The sequence below is a fragment of the Sinocyclocheilus rhinocerous genome, unplaced genomic scaffold (assembly GCF_001515625.1).
Source record: "Sinocyclocheilus rhinocerous isolate Xijiao unplaced genomic scaffold, SAMN03320098_v1.1 scaffold603, whole genome shotgun sequence".
Classification (NCBI taxonomy): Eukaryota; Metazoa; Chordata; class Actinopteri; order Cypriniformes; family Cyprinidae; genus Sinocyclocheilus; species Sinocyclocheilus rhinocerous.
The window spans coordinates 2,938,511-2,955,724 of record NW_015656630.1 but is presented as its reverse complement, the minus strand read 5'-3'; the positions used below and the strand labels follow the sequence as shown (position 1 = coordinate 2,955,724).

At 36.1% G+C, this 17,214-nt stretch overlaps 1 protein-coding gene across 3 annotated transcripts in view; it reads left to right on the top strand.

Annotated features, from left to right (window-relative positions):
• Positions 1-17,214, top strand: part of kcnip1b (Kv channel interacting protein 1 b) — a 42,501-nt gene that overhangs the window by 18,145 nt on the left and 7,142 nt on the right. The window contains exons 1-6 of one of the 3 annotated variants that reach the window (XM_016528493.1): positions 1,772-1,939; positions 15,673-15,797; positions 16,546-16,615; positions 16,718-16,788; positions 16,870-16,977; positions 17,057-17,161. In XM_016528493.1, the coding sequence (XP_016383979.1) occupies positions 1,882-1,939; positions 15,673-15,797; positions 16,546-16,615; positions 16,718-16,788; positions 16,870-16,977; positions 17,057-17,161 (537 nt within the window). In that variant the 5' untranslated portion in view covers positions 1,772-1,881. Of the gene's footprint in view, positions 1-1,771; positions 1,940-6,658; positions 6,844-15,672; positions 15,798-16,545; positions 16,616-16,717; positions 16,789-16,869; positions 16,978-17,056; positions 17,162-17,214 lie in introns of those variants that run through there. The other 2 variants (XM_016528492.1, XM_016528491.1) reach the window with 2 other exon arrangements.

The following is a 17,214-nucleotide window of genomic DNA, read 5'->3' as shown; positions in this document are numbered from 1 at the left end:
AAAATAGTCTCATGTGACATCAGTGGTTCAACTGTAATTTTTTGAAGCTACAGGAATAGATTTTGTTATTTTTGTTTTCTTTTTTAACACACAAAAAATGTTCCTCGTAGCTTCATAAAATTTCGGTTGAACCACTGAGAACGTTTCAGTTGCATTGCTGTCTATGTAGTTCATTAGCCAATATTTACAGTTTTTTTTTCAACTGCTAACACACAAAATCTTTTCTTGTCACACAATTTCTGAAACCTGACACTCAAACACCAGAACCACACACCAAATCTGCAAAACCATACACTAATTCTTGGCCTTTGACTCGGTTTTCAATTTCATGAAACACTTTTTGCAAAACACAAAAGCGTCCCATAAGTAACCACAGGATGGCAGTATAATATCCAAAATAAATGCACTTGAGCAAAATCGCACGGGCTGTATTAAAATGACTTAATGCCTCTGTAAGCATTCTGAAGGTGGCTGGCAAAATTAGGTATGACAAAAGGAAAATATATCTGCAGCCAACAGGCTCAACAAATTGCCTACAAGGCAAAAACATGTGTAACAGCTATTCATAAAGAAACTGACTACAAGTAAGAAACCTGAAAAACACTGCACAACTCAACAACCAGTTAATTTTTTCATGGCATAAACAGCACGCCATGCATTTGTAGCATTTGTAATCGTATCACACTTGCAAATCATACTGCAGTCCTTAAGCTGTCACGAGGGACCTAGTTTACATACAGTCGACAGCAGGCCTGGAGCAGAAGCTGACTGTGAACTGTGGGTATATGAGGGGGCACGGGCTGATGATCTACCCCAGGCAGTAACTCACATACTGTGAGCTGCAGCTGCCGCTGTCGAGCGACTGATACATTAGCTTTGAAAACACCATATAATGAGCTAAATAACCTCAGTTTAACAATATCAAGCCAGTACAGTTCTTTAACTCTTTTAGTGTTACAGTGTGGATTGTAGGACATAGATACCCAGAGCTAATTGACAGCAAATAAGTGGTTGCTTTCTAAACTCTTTTCCACTGCACAGAACTGGCCAACCAATAAAACTTACACTTTTGGTCACATACAGCTGCTGTTACCTAAAACTGCATGATACTGATCTTATTACTCTTTAAAGGAATAGGTCATCCAAAAATGAAAATTCTAATTTTGAATGGTAGTGTATATTCAACCAATGCATCAACCTAAATTGCTATACAACAAAAGTGCTATAGCCTACTTATTATATATGCTAGTTATTATATATGCATAATCAAATAAAGTAACACCAAAAAACTGGCTCAACCAATTGTGTGAATTTGGGGGTGGGGCGATATGTTTGACCGACCAATAGCAGACAATGTTTAGGAAACCTGTTTGGAAAACATTCCTTATTTTCACAACTCTCTTTGATAATGGTATTGTGCCACAGAAATTATACACTTCACTTTTAAAATCTCTGACTGAAAAGGATCATCTTTTCAAACCTGCTGGAAAAAGTCTGATATTGTTTCTTTTTCTAAGCACCCACCACGAGTCTGTTCTTACACTGCTGGATAGACCTATTAATTACTCAGTTTTATCTCTCCCTCATTCTCCACTAGTATTCCTAAATGAACCACTCACCATCTCTCTCGCTCTCTCTCTTTCCATGTCTCTCTCAGCCCCCAATAAAAGCTCAGGAAATGATGAGCAGCCTTCAGAGTCCACATGATAGACAGACAGAACGCGGAGGAAAGTCAGAGAGAGCGAGAGCTAAGTAACTAACAACCCTGAGAGTAAAAGAAGGTTGAAAGATCAGAAGATAAGGACAAAAACAGGGACTAGTGCTTTTTTCAAACCAAGATCTAAAGTGAGGAAAGTGAAGAAGTGAAGAACTCTGTTGAAGATGGGTGTAGTGTTTGGGACCTTCTCTATGCACACCAAACAGGTCACCTTCAGGACAGGTAGGATCCAATTTACACATTAACCGCTAGAAATACTTTCATAAGTTATTTGTGAGTGGTAGACGAGTAGATGAGAAGATTGAGCGAATTAGAATATATAACTTTTTTAATACATTTATCATAACATTTTACATTTATTGTTCTACTTAATGTGCAACTCGAATGTCTGCGTGTGTGTTTCTAACCTAGATAATTTTTGGACAACAAAATTGCAACAGAATGCCACTTGAAGTTAGCTAAATTAGAAAAACTCCTCTTGGGGTTGTGTTATAAAGGAAAAATAATATTTTTTTATTCACGTCCTAAATGCCAGAATTTATATCTCAAAGGGCAAGCAAATAGCAATTTTAATTAGCCTAATTTAGTTTTGATAAAGTGAATGTGCAGCGTGTGCATGTGCGAAGGATGAAGTGAATGTGTTGGCATATGCTGGCATGGGCTCCATACAAGGCATTATGGATTATGAAAGTATTACATGGCCATTTATTCCAAAATTATTACCTCCTGTAACGCTCAGAGCTGAAAGCATGGAGGTGGCGATTTGAAGGGTTTGAAAAGAGGAGCAATCAGGCTGCAAGTATGTGATAAGAAAATGCATAAAAAGAGGAAAAAGAGAAGGCGGTTTGTTAGTGATTATTTATGCCTTGAAGGTTAATTAACCTACACTCCATACAAATTTACCATTTCTGATTCTCCACAGCTTTAATGCACAACAGAATACGCTAAAACAATACTGCAACAAATCAACACACCATCAACACCACTGCACTCACATGTGGGAGCATGTGTTTTTACACACTCATAAGAGCAATAGAGAGAGCCACATTTCATATACACACACCGGAGACCGACGAATGATTATGGAGCCAAGAGGATTACGAGTTCTGAGCAGGAAGACAGAAAGCTTGTTTGAAGTCTTCACTAAAATCCCCAGGAGTTACAGGAGCTGCCTGTGAGTTTTTAACTAGAGATACAAACTGTATGTCGGCTTTGGCACTCAGCCCTGACGGACTAGAACTTCTGCTGGATTTCTGAAGGGCATTGCTTCAGGTTCATGTGTTGGGGAGATTTCAGTTTCGACTTTAAATAGTCTTCCTCTAGTTTTTGTAGTTTGTAGGAATGGCCTATATAAAGCATTGCAGCTTTACCGTGTTTCAATGCTATGTTTGTGTTTTTATATGCATTGAAGACGCAACTCGCAGGTTTAACTTAGTGTGATGGAAATGTTATGCCCATACCATATTTGGAAACACACAGAGTCTCCACGACATGGCGGTGGCGGCAACAATACTACAGTGAGAATAAAAGTTACGGCTTCTTTCTTTGGCGTAAACATTTGGGCGGTGTTATGCAAATCTTCCAACACAGTGGCGTAGATATTTGGGGGCGTGTTTAAATGAGGTGTTTTAGGAAGGGCGTTTTTATCTCTTTGGGTTTGAGACTTTATAGTCTTTGCAACTTTACAAATCTTATATATGCACGAACAGCTTGTAACACTCCAAAGACAAAGGAAAGCTTAAAAATCGCATCATATGACCCCTTTCAAACAGCCTATGATGTGGAAGACTTATGTCTAATTTTAGTTGAAAAAACACAAAGAGCCCAATACTTGACACACAAGACATGATATTTGCAACAATTAACAGGTAATCTCTCTTTCTTTCTCTTTTTTACCAATGAGCAAATAATAGATCATTTCAACTAGAAAATGAATTACATATGTCACAAAACAAGTTACTAAACAAGTGAAAACCTGATGTCTTATTAATTATTCATGCCCTGGTGCATCCCGGGAACACCAGAATCGACACCTTAAGGAGGGAGGAAATAAATAAATAAACAGTACTCTTTTGTGATCAATACTTGAGGAATATAACAATTAATATAAGAAACAAACCCAAGTCATATTTAATTTAACATGCTTAAATGAGTTCACATGCATGGCTTATATTGGTTGCATTTTATTCATTTTAAGCTACAATGAAAAACACTGTTTGGTATTATTATAACAAATTACAGTATAATAATATTAATATATGTTAATGTTTCCATCTCACACTTAGTGTAGAAGGTTTTTGATCATTTTTATGTAATCTAAAGATCAGTAGCTTAAAAAATTAAATGCAACACCACAAATTATGTTAGGAAACGCTGTGCAGAAACAATGGCTTTCTGCACACGCAAGAATAGGAGAGATGAATTATGAATTACTTCAAACATGCATAATCCAAACATATTGCTGTTTTTTTTTAAACCGCACTGCTGGTAAAATTCTGTTATGCCATTTCTTACTATACTTCTGTTGCAAAACCTATTAACAATATTACTATGATTACAGGTTCTCAGTGATACAAGGTTTCAGGCTGTTATTCGCACCATTGAATACGTTTCCAAGGGTAAGCCGATCATCTGTAACCATCTCCCAAATGCATTAGCAGATTCAATGAGGTGTCTGCAAAGGAAAGTCTAACATAGACACTTTGGAGTGAGAAAAGAGGCTTACACCTGCCTGCCTGGATTTCACACATGCCAGTCGTTTGCTGGATATCATGGTTTCTCTTCCAAGGATGAGTGCCAAAGCGAGAAAACCATTACAAACGTCTTTCATCAACAAAAAAAATGTGTTCTGATGAAATTTGAATGCTGATACCAGCGTCTTTATCCTGTGTGAGGCAGGTGGTACAACCTCAGGGTGTTGTGTTGTTGCAGACCGGGTTGTAGTGAAGGAATGCAGATGCCTATGTGATAGAATGTGGATATCTCTGGATATCTTGGCCTGATTTTCAGGTCATTCCTGCTGGATTTGCGTAATACGGAGCGGTGCCGGTTGATATTATGTAATTACTCATTACCTTCAACTTCTCTCCTCACTCCCAGCCCAAAGCTCGTCCGTCTGAAGTCTCATCTTTTTTGGATTATTAATAAGGTTACAGACCTGCTGTTTTGAAACTCAGACATCCCTCAACGGCAATTTCTTTGCCTCTGTAGTTTGTCTTTCTGCTTCCTCTTTCTGTTTTTCTTTATCTCTGTTTCCATCTCTTTAATCGGAAAAGTTTGTGGGGTTGGTTCCCCACTAATGAGAGAGAATACCGAAACAAACAAGCGTATTTGGGTCATTTTACGGAGTCGTTGGGTCATTTTTATTATATGTACAGTACATCAAAAACGCACATTTGTGCATCGTACACACTGAAAATTAGAGTTCTTGATCCGTGAAACATTCTTATCTGAGACACTAAATTGCAAACGCACACACACACACACACACACATGCACGCACAAAGGCTCATAACTGGAAATGAACAGTGGATGATGAAACCAAATATTCATAGTCGTACCACAGCTCATTTGATGTATGTGGATAAGGTTTTGCCTACAGTATGGGAACTAAATGTCTCCACAAATGCAGTAAAATCACCAACACTGGGTGACCAGCAAGTGGTACACTGTAAAATGTTTGTAATTTTTTACAGAGAAAGGCTAAAAATGCTACAGTAAAAACCTGTTAACTGGGTAAATGTTTACATAAATTATACATAATTGATCTGTACAAAACTGTGAAATGTGTGGGGTTTACAAGTAAAAAGTATAAATTACTGTATAATTCATGGTGAAAAACAGTTAAAACATTCTCAGAAGTCCCCACATGAAACATCACATATGATTACATTTTATATAAAAAAAATTTCGGCAATTTATTATTTTTGTTATCTGTAAAATGTGTTAGGATGATTTGTGTTACATTTTCTGTTATTTACTTAATTATTATTTGTTTAAAGTAAAACATAGATTTTTATAGCTTGCATTATTAATGTTATATCACATAATATACGGAAAAAAGTTATAAAATATACCTGCACCAATATGAAATCCTGTAATGAAACATTGTAACTATATTTTATAGTCAATTCCTGGCAACCACAGCTGCCATTTTACTGTAAATGGAACCAGCTGTTTTACAGTGTACCTATGAGGAAAATAATCAAGAATAAAGGGACAGTAATTATTTTTGGGACAGCTCACACAAAATGTATTCAAGAATTTGTTTCCCTTTCTTTCTTTTTCTATTTCTTTCTTTCTTTCTTTCTTTCTATAGTTAGGGTTAGGATCTTTTTCCATACATAAACATGAACAAAAACACATTTTTCAATTTTTTTTTTAATTAATCAGATTTGAAACAAAATGAGGGTGAGTAATTGACAAATTTGTCATTCTTGACTGAAGTATCCCTTTCAGATGGATTCTGTGAAGTTTAGATTTAGGTTAGAGTATAGAAAACATAATTCGCACCATATAAGAACAACAGAAGTCAATGGAACATCCCACCATGATATAACAACAAATGCTTGAGCATATAAGAGCAGTAGAGTGTGAACGAAAGTCATCATCCATCTTGCCACATTCAGTGAAAATTTGCAATTCCATAAGGAACAGATCTGCTTGCTGTTTGTGTGTGTGTGTGTGTGTGTGTGTGTGTGTGTGTGTGTGTGTGTATGTGCGCGCCACAGAGGGGAGCATTTCATCCTCACACTCTTCCTACTGCTTCCCATCAGGCTGATCCGCCTGCACAGCAACAGTTCCTGACACCGAATAACAAACGGGACCAAGCAGAAACAGCAAGAGCGAGAGCAAAGAAAGAGAAATGAAGGGAGAGAGGGAGTGAAATTTGTGGGAGGGGCATCAAGGAAGGAACCATATGCTTTTAGCAAGAAAATTCCAGCTTGTCTTCATTCACTGACAAATGAGAGGAGAGTGGAGAGGGAAACAAGAGCAGGGGATTCAACAAAGACAGACTGGCGGACTCAACGTTTAATAGTTTGAACGTGCGTGTCTTTGCGGTGACAACATGGGAGCAGTAGTGGGCACACTGACTATGCAGACAAGTCAAAGACAACCATCTAGAGGTATGTTAACTAATGACAGATTATCTGACTCTATGCATTCTGTAATGGACAAAGACTAAAGGAGTTTTGAAGTATCAATAACAGCACTAAATCAATGACACAATGGCTAACTTAGTCACTAAAAGAGCGCTTAAGGAAACGAAAGTGTCCTGTTTGTGTTCAAAGACAGATGACACTTAAAAAAAGACGAGATTTATGTACAGACAATGTTAAACTAAAGAGCTAAGAGAGGACAGAAAGGATGCGAGGTTGAGAAGATATTCAGTTGACAGGCGACACATCACGGTCTGCTGTTTACAAATGATGGTTTAACCTCGTCCCTCACAGATAAACATCATGGACAGTGTGTGTGTGTGTGGGGGGGGAAGCATCTTTGTCTGTCCTTCGTCTGTTTTAACACTCTGCTCACATATCAACCTTCTTCCTGTTCACATGCACCATGGTGTAGTTGTCATGGAGACAGCTTTCTAATGCTTTGTACGGCAGATGATGGGATGTTATGATTGACATGATAGCAAGGGAAGCATTATACACATGAATTCTGTACAGAACTGCTACTGTTCTTGGTCCATTGGACCAAGGGATCACAAGTTTAATCATAATTAAACTTTAGTAATAATATGCATCAATCATTTATTCATTCAATCAATCACTAAATTATGCACTAAATTAGAGGTCAACTGCATTGCAAATCTAAGGAATAACTTATGAAACAGGAGTTTTGTGCTTATACATTTAAATATATAATTTTTATTATTATTATTATAATGATTATTAGATATAAAATACCTAATTTTTTAATTATATATTTCACCGTTATGTCATTGTGATTTTCTTTTGTGAAACACAAAAAATATATTTTGTAAAATGTCCAATCTGCTCTTTTCCATACAATGCTGTTCCAAAAATAAAAAGCTGCTCCACAAAAAAAGTGCTCCTACAATGAATCTGAATCCATTTTAATATAAATTCAAATATGAAAGAAACCCAATACATTTGGTTGCTTGAATAAATTGAAGTGCAAATATAATATAATTTTTAACTAGAAAAGCCAAGTTTTTTAAAGCCTTAAAGGCCTTACAGACAGAGAACACTAGAACAATAAATATTTTATTACGATAACATTTAAACCGATTTCTCCGAAATGCATTACTTGTGTTGATTTTCTTTGAATAATTATTGAGTAAATTCCAATTCCTCTTATTCCTATTCAAATTCCTGTAATCAATTCAGTTCAAATTCATACTTATGAATTTAATTCATTCTCATGAATTTAAATTCTGCACAACCCCTTAACTTGTGATTCGAATCATTGGTGGTTTGGAACAACATAAAGAAGAGTAACTTATTTGAATGAACAGAATTGCAATTTTGGGGGTGAATTATTCCTCTACAATCTCTTAAAATGGTCTAATGCAAAATTAAATGTCATCATAAACTGCTGTCATCTGGCAGATGGTCTTCTGTTCCCTTCGCTCCAGCCTGTAACAATTTACCGTATGACAACTGCTTTGGGACATTAGGCTCCACACAAACCATTGCTCCATTCAAAGATCAGTGATCCAAGACTGGTCTGGAGGCCTTTGCTTGGATTCTCAGCTCTACGTGAAGGGTGTGACTCCAGTCCCAACCCCAGTCCTAATGAGAGGGAAGTTCAGCGCTGCAGTAACAAGTGATTTGTACTGCCTTACAGCAGCTGCTCATGAATATTCATCCTGCTGTTTAACTATTTGCTTGCTATTTGTCGCTTTTCTCTGACATCTTCCCCTATAGATCAATCAAATCACTGTGGTCTAGAGCTCCCCGCGGTTGAATGTGGGCGGGTTGCTTTGGTTAATTACCTGTTAGAAGGATATATATTGTTGAGCTTGACATCAAAGGCAGGCTTCTAATGACACTGTCTTCTTATATGTAGCGCCATGAACTGCAGTTTATTATTTTCTTACACTTGGCTTGTACTGAGAATGAATGGCAGTAAACTTTATTTAACCTGACTTGTTTATAATTGACTCATTAAAAATATTTATAATTGACACATAACTAGAAAATGAAATAAAATGCAACACTCTCCAGTCACAATTACGGAGTCCAAAATTGCACTGCAATATGCTTGTAGCTAACAAATTTAATCTAGTGATTTTCCTAATGAGTTCAATAGACACAATCAATCTCAGAGATAATCTCAGTTTTAAAAATCAATAGAGAAAAGATTGACAAGAAGGCTTGTGCTGTTGTTGTTTTTAACTTTCCGCCATCACTGTGCTAGAGGAAGCACTCTAATGGCACTAATAGCTGCATGAATGGAAAATGTGTCTTTAAAGTTTATTTTAGTGTGTTCCTACTGCCCCTGTTTTCAAGGGCTTTGTCGCTGTTTTAAGCTTTAAAGAGGAAGAGAGAGAGAAATAGATGGAAGGAGAGAGAGTTTCAGTCCCATGCTGTGTTCTGTTGCTCTTCCACTCTACTGACTAATTTTTTCATGTGCTGATGTCTTACTTCTCCATTCTCTACTGATCTCTCCATTTTCCCATACTAAAAACACATCGTCAGGCCCCTCTATCTTTTTTGTTACAGTATGTCTTTCCCATTTCCCATTTTTCAATTTCAGCTTCCAAGTAATTTATTGTTGTGCATGATTATTTTGCACACACCATAAAAACAAGAAAAAGATACAAGGGTACAAAATGAATGAATGAATGAATGAATGAATGAATGAATTTGGTCTTATTGGTTAGAAATTCACTGTGCAGACAATAAATGAAGTAATGAATATTGAGATATGGAAAATAAAAAGTGGAAAAAATATTGCTTTCAACATGTTATTGATTGATATTTTACTCTTGATATTAATACAGAGAAATTGAAAATATATATTTTTTAAAAATCAAGTTATTGATAGTTATACTAGATTCATTGTGGTGACAATAAATGAAGTAAGGAATATGGACATATGAAAAATAGAATTTGAAAATGCTTTCAACAAGTTAATGATAGATATTACACAAACAATAAGTGAAGCAGTGAATATGGGGATCAGTGATTGGTCTATTTCTCTCTCTTCTTCCTCTGATAATTAACACTACATCTTTCTTAGGTGTGTTGCCCTTAGTTTTCTCTCACCTTCCCTTTTCATTCTCACTCTCACATCAGTTTGCTTGTGTTAAAAGGCAGAGAGGGGATAATTAAGAGTGATGAAATGAGGGGCTGCCCTGTTGAGTTCTTTCACAAGCAGAAGCTTCACATCTAGTCATTCCTGTTAGATGTATCCATTACATTCTCATCAGTTATCAGACAGATCTGACAATATCTGGGAGTTTTTCAAGAAACAGCTAATGGACGCTGTTTGCTCTGTTGTTATAACTCAGTTCAGCTTCAAGTTTATGCTCTCCATTACAAACTTATCTTGTCAAGTTGGTTAAAATGGTTTGCAGTCTTTCCAAAGAGACAGAATTTGTTTGAAAATGTCAGAGATCTGTCAGAGATTAAGGCTGAAGCAAGACTTGCAAAGAAATGAAAAGGATGCTGAAGGATCTGAAAATTGCTGGTGCAGAGAAAACGTTGACATTTGACTATTGAGAGTGTGTTGTGTTTTATGATGGTACTACAATGATGTTTTGAAAGACTTCTGTCATCCTTTACTCACCTGCATGCCGTTCCAAACCTGTATGACTTTCCTTTATCTGTGGAACACAAAAGAAGATGTTTATCAGAATGCTCTTGCTGCTCTTTTGAATACAATGAAAGTAAATAGTCATCAGTGGTTATTAAGCTGCTAAAATGACAAAAAAAAAAGAAAGATCAGCATTAGCTATGATGAATTTAACTCACAAATAACCAGCATCGTGTAAGCACAAACGCCAGCATAGCATACTGTTTACAAGGGTTGGTAAGATTTTGTTCATGTTTTTCTCTTATGTTCACCAAGGCTGCATTTATTTGATTTAAAAAATATATATTATAAAAAAATATATTTGAATTATAAAAATATATTTTTATACATATTATAAAAATATATATTTGAAATATTATTACTAATTAAAATAACTGCTTTGTATTTTAATATAGATTTTAAAATGTAATTTATTCCTGAGAAAGAAAAGCTGAATTTCGTGTTGAGTGCTTTGAAAAAGAAACAATATCAGACTTTGTCCAGCAGGTACAAAGAGATGATCCTCTTCCGTCGGAGATTTTAAAAGTGAAGTGTGTCATTTCTGTGCCACTAGCAGCATTAAAGATAAATATTAAGGAATGTTTTCCAAATAGGTTTCATAAACATTACCTGCTACTGGTCGGTCAAATAGATCGCCCCGCCCCCAAATTCACACCATTGGTTGAGCCAGTGTTGCTGTCGTCAGGCTGGTCGGGATGCTCAAACAAAATTCTTGTTTTGATAATGTCACAAAGCCAGAGTGTTCACTGCTGGTGAAATTTCACTGATGAAAAGCATATTGGTTTCTCAGCCACAAATGACCAACCAGCATAAGACAGCCATTCATACTGCTCTAAGCAGATCTTTAGCTGGGAAAATCTGTTAACCATGATGAAATCGGTTAATTTGTTTTCCATAAATTGTCCAAACTAGTCTGAAATGGCTAATGAGATCATTCTTTATCTTATTGTGTGAATGCGTTGGTGAGTTTATGTGTTCAGGAAGTAGCGGCATGCTGAACACTATAGTTAGGAAATAAAAAATTAATAAAACTCATTAGTGACAGAGTTGTGTTATTGGCTGTGCTTTAAATTATGAAGCTGATATGGCCATATGTTGAGTACAAGGGGAAAATTAATGTAATAGATCGTCAATGACGGTTCAACTCAAAATAGTTTGGAAATCTATCAAATAGAGAACTTTATTTTTTCACCAACATATGGTTTAACCACAATATGGTCCAATCCTGTGTGAATTCAAGCACATACCCTTGACATTAGCAGCCCAAATCATGCCACAAAATTACACTATGGTTCGATCCAAAAGTGATACGTTGGAACGGCACAAGCAGCACAATGTTTAAAACTCTTCAGGGAAATCAGCCCACTAATGGCTTTCTTATAGTTCCCTCCGCACACTTAACAATCAATGTAACAAACTGAGAAAGTATTTTAACATCTCAAATATTACAAACCTTCCATCGCTTTATATATGCACATCTATGTGCATTTGAGGATATATGGAAGCTTAAAGTGTGTGTGTTTGAAAACCAGAGAGAGGATTTATAAAGGGCTGGAGCATTTATAAGGAGATGCAATGGCTCTCTAGTGTTCTGTGAAAGATGAAGGTCTTCCCTCAAGCCACCCATGGCCATTTTCATTCATTCTACTGATTTCCCCATCACCCCATCTGCCTCTCTACCCGCAACCAATCATTTTGCCGGAGCTGACACAGAAGCAGCAGAAGCATGGCCTACAGGGGGCGAGTGCGCAAGTGTGTGTGAGCCTGTGTGTGTGCATGTGTGTGTGTGTGTGTGTGTATATGTCGAAACACATGACATGAGTCATCCAAGTTTCTTTCCAACCAAAGTGAAAGTCTTTGAAGTGGAGGTGTACATTGTGGGTTTGCCCCAAGTTTCTGTTTTTCTCACCAGCTGCACTAAGAAGAAAATGTTACCCAAACTAAAATCCAAACTAAAGATTATTTGATGTTAAAGAGACATTCAGTAGTTAGCTAGCTAGCATTAGCATTGCTGTTCTTTGTGTACTTTAAGTGCCGATACCACAACAGAGTGATGGTGCGGTGACGTTTATGGTTGTTCAACACATTTGATGGGTGAAATCCAGTCATTTCAATAGGAATCCACACAATCAGGATTTGTTTTTTTCTGAGAGTAAACGATTTACCCACGCAGATTTTGCATCAGGCTCAGGTAGGTCACACAAATTTACCACATTGACCAACAGAAAGCTGCTTTGTTTGAAAGTGACTTTTGTGTGAGCTGTGCTTCATACATTAAAACCCTGACAACAGACAATGGACCTTTTTCGCCCGCAAATTTTTTACCACACCTTTAGACGCTGTACTAAAAAGGTATTTACAGTATCTAATGGCGTATTTACAGAGGCGGCAGCCAATAAGTATGAGGATTCTTTCCAACATTTAGAAAAACAACTCCCCCAACTTTTTTACACTGGTGTTCCCATCAAAAATGACTGGCGTACAAAAAATGGGAGGGGAAAAAAACATTTATTTTTGGAATTGAGCATGCACTTTTAAATAAGCATTACTAAAATTACACTGTTAGCGATTTCTCTTATTTTCAGTTAAATTATATATATATATATATTTCTTGTATTTCAATATGTTACTGGAGAAAAGACCATAAAATTACCGCATATTTTACAGTAAAAAACTAAAAGTACAGTACACATACTGTAAATACATTTACAGCAAGTTAAATTATACTGTAAATATGAATACAGTATTTTGTACAGTATTGGCGAACTGCTGCCAGTAAGTTACTGTAATTTCTACAGGAAATTTTTAACAGTGTACCCACAAGTAAATTTTTTTTTTCTTTTTTCACTCAAAAAATTGCAAGGTGCAAAAATTCAGATCAATGAAGCCTGCATCCAATAATTTCCAAAAAGAGATTCAAAAACTGTGTAAATGAAAAGAAAACAAGTTATAATATAATATAGCATAATTAAAGATTTACAATAATTTTTTTTTTAATGTCAGTCATTTTTGTCTGGAAACACTATAGGATTTTCAGGAAAAATGTATTTATATTTATACAGCACCTTTTAAAACAAAGTTACAAAGTGTTTTACAATAAGAACATATAATAATACAGAACAATTAAAATACAAAACTTAAGATATCTATACTGTATAAATGAAGTAATAATTTAAATAATTACAAGAAACACCTGACCATCAGATTAAGAAAAAGCCTTATGATAAAAGCGAGTCTTAAGAAGAGATTTAAAGGAGGATCATGTGCTTGCCTGTCTGAGATCCCCAGGCAGGGATTTCCACAGCTGAGGAGCACAGACAGCAAAAGCACATCACCTTTAGTGACAAGTCGAGATTTCGGAACCATTAGTATGGCCCTATCAGAGGATCAGGCTCATAGGGAGTTAACAAATCACAAATATAGACAGGAGCCTGACCCTTCAAGGCTTTAAAAACAAGCAGTAAAATCTTAAAATCAATTCAGGTAACCAGTGAAGGGCAGGAAGGATCACTATTCACTTCTCTTAGTGCATGTTAAAAGCCTGGCAGCAGTGTTTTGAATGAGCTGAAGTCTTTGAATGTTTCGCCTGCTGATACCAGAATAAAGTGCTTTACAGTAGTCAAATCTGTAGTAGATAAAAGCATGAATGCCCTTTTCTAAATAAGCAAAGGAAAGAAATGACTTTCCTTTGTCATTTCCTTTGTTTTTTATAGTCACCTGGGCCCTCATTTATCAACTGTGCGTATGCACAGATGTCTGCGTAATGAGTGCGTAAGAATAGTTTCACGCAAAGTGTGAGATCTACAAATTTGTACAGGTACTTCTACGTAGGAATGTGTGTAAATATGAGCACAACTCTGAGCATGCTTATGCAGAGAATCTAGTGGTAGAATGGTGATACTACAAAGCAGTGGTGAGCGGTGACTTTTTTAACCGGGTATGCTGAGTGCTAAGATTAAGACCCCCTAAGTCATGTTTTGCTTGAAGATCAAATACTTATTTCACTCACTGAAATGCAAATCAATTTCTAACCTTTATATAATGTGTTTGTTCTGGATTTTTTGGTTGGTATTCGGTCTCTATACGTTAAAATAAACCTACCTTAAAAATTACAGACCCTTCATTTCTATGCAAGTGGGCAAATTTACAAAATCAGCAGGGGATCAAATAAATATTTTCCCCACTGTTCAATTGTGTATTATCTGCGTAGGAGTGGAAAGCAATGTCATGACTACGTATAATTTGACCCAAGGGTAACATGTAAATAGAAAAGGTAAAAATAGAAGTGTTAAAGGGTTAGTTCACCCAAAAATGAAAATTCTGTCATTAATTATTCACAAAACTCGTAAGACCTTCGTTCATCTTCGGAACATAAATTAAGATATCTTTAATTAAATCCATGAGCTTTCTGACCCTGCATAGACAGCAAGGAAACTGACACGTTTAAGGCCCATGCAGGACATTGTTAAAATAGTCCATGTGAACTATAATTTTGCGGAGCTACAAGAATATTTTTTGTGCACACGTATTGTGGTACTCTCGTGGACACATGTCGAGGACTGACATGGAACAAAAGAAATTGTTGAATTCGTTATTAAGTCGTTATTTTTGTTTTCTTTGCGCACAAAAAGTATTCTTGTAGTTTCATAAAATTATGGTTGAACCACTGATGTCAAATGGACTGTTTTAATGATGTCCTTACTACGTTTCTGGGCCTGGGAACATTTCAGTTTCGTTGCTGTCTATGCAGGGTCAGAAAGCTCTTGTATTTCTTAAAAAATACCTTAATTTGTGTTCTGAAGATGAACAAAGGTCTTATGGGTTCGGAACGACATGAGCGTGACTAATTAATGACAGAATTTTCATTTTTGGGTGAAGTGACTAAAAGTGTCTTAGATTCAAAAGACATTTCAATATTTTTACACACACTGCTCAGATTTGCAAAGATGAAGCCTGAGATTTCCATGTGAATACAATCATTTCTCATCCAATTCTTAGCCTTACTTTGTCAACAACGGTCTTATTTGTCTCACTTTTATTTCTCTCAAGAAATTTAAGGAGGAGCATCTGAGAGAAAGTTGATATTTGCGAAAGAGCAACCTCTGAGCAAGCAGTGGTCATTTATCAGCCTGAAACTGACATGTGGCTTGCTTTCTCTCTAGATAAGATAGATGATGAATTAGAGATGACAATGGTCTGCCATCGGCCGGAGGGTCTCGAGCAGCTCGAGGCGAAGACAAACTTCACCAAGCAAGAGCTACAAGTCCTTTACAGAGGCTTCAAAAATGTACGTTGCCCAGTATTTCTTATCTCATCCTTCTCATCACTCCCACATCTGCACATTTACTTAACACAAATGTCTTTTGACACATTTTGGAATCTGATAAGAAGCTTATAGTGTTTATGTAATATATCCTTATGCCTTAATATCTTTTCTTATGAATCATCGCATCTCATCTGCATATACTGTCCCCGTGGTTCTGTTTGCCATGTCTCATCTGTCTTTCAAACTCTGTAAACTCTTATTGTTCCTCTTTGCATTATCCAGCGTGTCACTAATCACTGTGTGCTAGCCTCAAGCAAGAGTCAGCCAGTCATATTTCACAATACCAGCATTCACATGCTCTATTAGACACACATAAACAGTCAGGCTCAGCAACCCACACAGCGGCTCATATTTGTTGGGTTAAAAAAGCTTTACCAAAACCACTGTGTATTATATGGCAGCGTTTAAGCCCAACATACATACACACATATATATTTTTTATACCATTCTCAGGAGTATGTGTTACATAACTGCAGGTGATTTGTGGAATAATTATTAAAAATGTATTGGGGGAAAAAAATCACATTTATTATTATAATATTACAAATATATTTTTATAAAATGATTATATTATTTATATCATATTATATCATATTATTTTATATTATATTATATTTATTAATTATTTAACTAGTTTGATTACTACAAGGGGCCTCAAGCCAATAATATGTTTATAATATAATGTTAATAATATGTTTTTTTCCCTCAGGAGTGTCCAAGTGGAGTAGTGAATGAGGAGACATTTAAACACATTTATGCACAGTTTTTTCCACATGGAGGTACTAAAAAAAGAGAAATCCTTAAATATTACATGCTTCTTATGATACATTTTAGATAATCAAAGTGTCTAATGTTTTCATCTGTTTTCACTGCTGTACCAGATCCCAGCACATATGCACATTATCTCTTCAATGCGTTTGACACCAGAAATAATGGATCCATAAAGTTTGAGGTATGAAGAAAATGTGGACTCCTGGCACAGCATGAAAATATATATTTTAGTGACATTACATACAGGATGTCTTTCTCTCAGGACTTTGTGATGGGACTATCTACTTTACTGCGGGGGACGGTCAGAGACAAACTGGAATGGACATTTCATCTCTATGACATTAACAAAGATGGATTTATCAATAAGGAGGTATATCATATGTAAATAGGCAGTCATTATTAACATCAACTTCATTCAATAACCCACTCAGTCTTCATGTACCTCACAGGAAATGACAGAGATAGTGAGAGCCATCTATGACATGATGGGGAAGTACACGTATCCGGCTTTAAAGGGGGATGTACCAAAGCAGCATGTGGATGCCTTCTTTGAGGTCAGAAATAGGAAATTATTCATTTAGGTGACATTTTGCAACAAAACGAAAAA